The 6,451-nt window shown below is 35.4% G+C and overlaps 1 protein-coding gene across 1 annotated transcript; it reads right to left on the reverse strand.

The window, feature by feature from the left end:
* Positions 1-4,359: 4,359 nt before the first annotated feature.
* Positions 4,360-5,289, reverse strand: LOC143643267 (olfactory receptor 8D4-like). The gene has a single exon (XM_077112013.1). The coding sequence runs from the start codon at positions 5,287-5,289 to the stop codon at positions 4,360-4,362; it is 930 nt and encodes a 309-aa protein (XP_076968128.1).
* Positions 5,290-6,451: the final 1,162 nt, after the last annotated feature.

Here is a 6,451-nt window from a genome sequence, read left to right on the forward strand (position 1 = left end):
CACTGTTAATTTCCCATAGCAATCCTTGCAAGCTAACTTTAATAGACGCTGAAAACAGCTTGGAAGCAACTGCTAACATTGACCCAGTCTTTGTATTTCAAAGCCGATTGCTGTGTTTCCTTTGCTTATTAGAGTTAATATTTAGAGTTAATATTTGCGTAGAGATATTTTTGTCTTTAACTTGAGAGCATAGGATCCAAGTGCTATCTTCAAAGTTTCCTTGATTTAATGTTGTTTTCTTTTCATTGTCCACGAAATATGGTTTTCTTCTTTCATTTGTAATTGTATTGAATTTAGCCTTTCCCCCAATTTTATTGACTGAACTTATTTTCCTTTTCTGGATCTGTGAACTCTTAGGATGTTTTCAAAATCAGAACTGTGTAAATATGTATATGCAGATTATTGTCACTCCCTCAATCCATTTCTTATATCTCTTCTATCCGATTCATATTCACATCCAGAACATAACCAATCTTATACTCTCTTCCTAAGTTTCCTTTTGTTCAGATAAACAGATCACATACATATTTTATTTCCCCTTCCTTTTCATATCAAAGGAAGAATATTGTAGATACTCTCTTACATGTTGCTTTTTTCACTTAACAATATATCCTAGAAATCACTCCATCTGAGAAATCACATCACAGAAATTTTCTTTGTCCTTTTTCACATCTATCTGTCACTCCATCATGTACCTGTACTGTAGTTTATTCATACCACTCTCCCATGTAGAGGCATGTAGGTTACTTTAAATATTTCAGTTGCAAATAATCCTGCAATGAATAACATTGTATAATTTCATATTGTTCAAGATGCATCTTCAGTGTAAATGCCTTGTGCTGGGAATGCTGAATCAAAATATAAATTCATACATACTTTTGATAGATGTTACCAAACTTCACTCCATAATAATTACACCAATCTGCATTCTGAAGAGCAATTTCCTCACCACCTCACTAATGGACTGTGTGGTTACACATTTTAACTTGTTCCAATCTGATATGTAATATTATTTCAGTGTAGTATCATTTTGCATTTCTCTTACTATGAGTGAGATTGAATATCAATAAACATTTTCCACATCTTTTCTTTATTAATTGGTTGTTCATATATTTCTCATTTTTCTATCAGGTTTTAAACTGTTCCTCAAATTTTAAGAGTTCACTATTGTTTTAGTTTGTTAAATGCTGCCAGAATGCAATATACCAAAAATAGAGTGGCTTTTAAAAACGGAATTTATTAAATTACGGGTTACAGTTCTAAGGTCATAATAATGTCCAAGTCTGGGTTCTGACTTGCTCAGCATCTCATGGGAAGGCACTTGGCAATGTCTGATGGGCTCTGTATCTCCAGATGTCCACGTTTAGTCATCTGCTCTCTCTGTCAGCACTCCAAACATCTCAAAATGCCTGCATCTATGTCCCTGTCACTTCTGGAGCAAATGTGTTTTCTTCAAAATATCTCCCCTTTTAAAGGACTTGAGTAAACTCATCAAGCCCACCTTAAATGGGCGGAGTCACATTCCATCTAATCAAAAGGCCACACCTATAATTAGATGTGTCATGTCTGCATGGAAATAATACAAAGTTTCTACCCTACAATATTGAATCAGGATTAAAGGAATGTGGCTTTACTAGGGTACAGAACAATTTCAAACCAGCACAGTTAAATATATATGTGTGTCATTACTCCTTCATCTGGAATATAAATACCATGTATTTTCTCCCAGTTTGTCAGTCTTTTGAATATGTTCATGATATTCTTGCAATGCAAGATTTTTTTAATTTTTTATGGGGAAATTTACGATCTTTTTTAATATTGTATCTAAATGTTGAGTCATAGTTGGAAACTTTTCCATAAACCTATCTCAAAGAAAATGTACAAGTAATTTCTTTGAAATATAATTGAGAATTCCAGCTTAATCAAGCTAATGTAGCCCCATTCCTCCCAAGTTCTCCTACTATAACTAAAAAGCTGTGGCTATAATAAAAAAAATAAGTATATGAAAGACTGAAATGTAGTTATAAAATGTAGACTGCCTAGGGACAGTGGGACTTAAAGTCATGGTGGTGAGGTCCATGGGTTTTCTTACTACTTCTCATACTGATCTCATCAATTACCTGAGTGAGGCGTGTTATGAGGCAGAACAAACCAAAGATGAAGATTTATAGGAAAAATGAACCCCTTTCCTCCTTTTTACAAAAATTCTTCCTACTAGTATCTTTTATAACCCTGTTTAAATTTCTATATAAATTCATTTTAATCTCAAAAGATGGTAAGGGTGCTTGTTTGTATTTCAGAATTTAATAATAAAAGCTTTCTTCTTATAAATAATTGGTTGGGTTCCTTTTTTCTAAAAATGAAAATTATATACCTCACTTTATTATCATATTTTCATTTGTTTTATTTGGGCTGCTTGGAAACAGACAAATATGAACCTCAAACCTGGCAACTATTTAGGCATTTTTTTTTTTACATGGGCAGGCACTGGGAATTGAACCCGGGTCTCCAGCACAGCAGGTGAGAACTCTACCACTGAACCACCATTGCCCACCCTCTTTAGGCTTTTGAAGCTATTTATTTCTGTTTTTTTTTTCTTTTAACCAATCTTAACTCATTTTTATTATTTATATTTTCCTTATTTCTTGATCTTTATTTTTATTTTAATGTTATTAAAATTATATCCAACCTCAGCCATCATACATACAATTCAACAGCAAGTCCTGTTGATTTGAAACCTAAAATGCATCTTTAATAAAAAAATTTCTTCCGTCTCCATGGCCATTACTCTAGTAATGTCACTACCATTTTTTGCCAAGATAATTTCCATAGTCTCCCAATTTTTCTTCCTGCTTCCACTTTGGCCATTTCTCCCTCTTTTCCCCATCTAATTCCCCACAAATGCATGTACCTTATCCATTTATATTCATCAATTGCCAGAGATTTTTTAAATGCAAAACAGATTATGTCATTCTGCATCTTGAGTCACATCAATGGCTTCTCTGTGTACTTAGGATAAAATTCATAACTCTTCACATGAAGTAACATTTGTCTGTCTGTCTAACTTTCTTTGGTACACTTTTCCTTTCTTTCACCATTCTTCAGCCATATTGCCTTCTCCATTTCCTGAAAACTACCAAGTTTGTTCCAGCCTTACTATCTCTGTACTAGGCTTTGCCCTTTTGATTTTCAGTAATTGTTATCTTCCCTCACATCTCATCTCAAATGTCCCTACTCTTGATTGAGACTAGTCCTTAACTGACAATCATTTACCTCATTTGTGTTTCTTCAAAGCACTCATCTTTACCTACAATTATCATGTGCATTCAAATAATTACTTTTATATTTTGTACCACCACCCAAAAAGCAGAGACCTTATCTATCATATTCACCTTAATATTCCAATACCAAGAACATAATATGCATGATAAATATATGAATTAATTAACATATCACACTCCCATGCATTTCTTTCTTGTTCATATGAAAATTCACTCTTGAAAACCATAAAATTTTTCATTATTTTAGTTCAAAATATATAATATGAAGGAAAAGAGACATTTAGTTTACAGCACAGAGAAAAAAATGCCAATTCATGAAGCAAATAGAAAGCTGTATAATACTGCATATCTACTGGCCCAGCTTTAAAAAAAGTGATATTTAAATAACATGGCTTAAACGTCATCTCCTCATCTAGATAATTTAAGTCTTATTCTCAGATCTCCCATAGCCAAACTCTGGGACCATATTAGCTTAGGCCATTGCTGAATCTCCTTTGTTGAATTCCATTTGTAATATAACACTGGCCATTAATAAGACCTTTACAAAAAATAATGAGAAAGAATTCTTCCTCATATTGCAAAACTGTTGTTATGATCTCCATCATACAGCTCAATATTTTCTATGCAAGTTTCCATGTGAGAAATGATTTTTGAGGGAGATAAATAAAAAAGAAAAGACTGTCCAAGAAAATTTGGTAAGATTTTTTATCTCATATGCCAAAACAGTGTATCTTTCCTTTTGGCCTGGATTCAGGAAATTAATAGTAACACCCAATTTTTGGATGGTGGTAGAAAATACAAAAGTAATTATTTGAATGCTCATGATAATTATAGGTAATGATGTTCAATTTCAGTAATGATATTAAGCATAAAATTCACATTTGCCTACTTTTCACTTTCATTTTTGTTTTACATTTTATTAATCTTATTATGTTTGACTATATTAAAAATCTGAATAAACATGCACAATTCACATCAGATTAAAGAGGCCAGGTATAAAAAAAATACATGCAAATAAATGACTAAGAATACATGAAGGATGATTATGAGTACATAATTTTAATAAAGAGTATCTTCATTATGAAGATATTCTTCTTCTTAAGAGTTTCCTCAGTGCATTTTGTACTTCCCTGTTCCGCAGACTATATATCAGGGGATTCAGCATGGGAATCACGGTGGTGTAAATAACTGAGGACACCTTCTCCTGGGTGACTGAACTGCTGGAAGTGGGTTTGAGATACATGAACATGAGAGAGCCATAAAATATAAGAACAGCTGTCAGGTGGGAGCTGCAGGTGCTAAATGCCTTGGACCTGCCCTCTTTAGAGTTGACGCGGAAGATGCTGGAAAGGATAAAAGCATACGAGATGACGATGGTCAGGCTGGTAGTTACCATGTTAAATCCACCAATGACTAAAATCAAAAGCTCATCAATGTAAGTGCTAGAACAGGAGAGTTTAATAAGGGGAATGATGTCACAGAAATAGTGTCTAATGATGTTTGTTCCACAGAAGGACAGCCTTAAGATACAACCTCCATGAATCATGGCATCAATAAAACCAACTGAGAAGACTGCAGCCACCAGCAGAGAGCAGACCCGAGGGGACATGATGACGTTGTAGAGGAGAGGGTTGCAGATGGCAACGTAGCGATCATAGGCCATTACTGCCAATGTGTAGAATTCAGAAATGATAAAAATAGAGAAAAAAAACAGCTGAGTCATGCATCCAGAATAGGAGATCATTTTACCTCTGTATAAAAGCCCTGCCAGCAATTTGGGGGTGATGACCGAAGAATAACAAACATCTATAAAAGACAAACAACTGAGGAAAAAGTACATGGGGGTGTGAAGTTGAGCATTCAACCCAATTATTGAGATCATGCCAAGGTTTCCCACCATTGTGACCATGTATATCCCCAAGAAGAGGCAGAAAAGAGGCAGCTGAAGCTCTGCTTGGTCAGTTAATCCTGAGAGAACAAACTCGGTCACTGTGGAATGATTTCTCATACCTGTTCTCCTGTAAGAAATCTGTGGAGATGAGAAGGAAAGAAGCAAATTAGATAGGCAGATTTCCAGCTTGTGTGAAAGTCCCTGGCTCAAGTTTTTCCAGCTCTGGAAACACTGAACCAGGCATCATTTAACCCCTTGGTACTAAGGCTGCACCTCCTTTGATGTACAGGAACTTTGACTCCTACAAAAAGTAAAAATCCAGACAAAACTTTGTAGGCATCTACCTATACTACCAATGCTAAAGACCATCAGGAGGTTTTGCTAAAGTAAATTGGTTGAAGAGATGCATAAAGAATGGGCAGGAGGCGGGCCGCGGTGGCTCAGCGGGCAAAGTGCTTGCCTGCTATGCCGGAGGACCTCGGTTCGATTCCCGGCCCCAGCCCATGTAACAAAAACGGAGAAACAGAATACAATAAAAACAAGAAAATGTTTAAAAATGTTTCCCTTTCTTCCTTCCTTCCTTCCTTCTCTCTGTCTTTCCTTTAAAAAAAAAAAAAAAGAATGGGCAGGAGTCCTAAAAATACTCTGCTAATGACAGACTTTCCTAGGAATAATTCTGCCTCCAGGATTTTCTACAGAAAAGTTGTTTGTTGGCAAGGTAAATTACAATTTCCTGTGTCAAGTTTTCCAAGGGTGATGAGAAAAGAATTAATTCCAGGGGGATATTTATAGATGTTTATAGGTATTAAGTAGCTTAGACCCTAGGACTTACAGAAATACTAAGTTACATAAAGACAAACATCTTTCTTAACAGAAGGATATCTCAGTATCTCCCAGAATATTGTATAACATACAATATTTGTTGCTTCCTATTGAAACAGAGCTCAAAGGATATTAAGGAATGATGAGAAAGAAAGAAAGGAAGAAGGAGAGAAAGAAAGACACAGACAGGCTCGGGGGGTCTGAAGCTTGAGTTTACTTCAGACAGACTTCAGACAATTTTATTCTTAACCAGATCCTGGTTATATACCACAGGATGACAATAGGCATGCATGCATTTCCTGAGGGAGCAAAGTTCTTATCTTTCAGTGTTCTTCCTTCGTACTTAAAATAACCATTTGGGGTAAACAAACATTCTCTTCCTCCCAGACTGCTCTACATAACAATCTCCACAGTTTACTGCCGCCATCCTGAGGCCAGCTGCTTCCAACAAATTCTG

Source organism: Tamandua tetradactyla, chromosome 8 (genome assembly GCF_023851605.1).
Source record: "Tamandua tetradactyla isolate mTamTet1 chromosome 8, mTamTet1.pri, whole genome shotgun sequence".
NCBI classification, from domain to species: domain Eukaryota; kingdom Metazoa; phylum Chordata; class Mammalia; order Pilosa; family Myrmecophagidae; genus Tamandua; species Tamandua tetradactyla.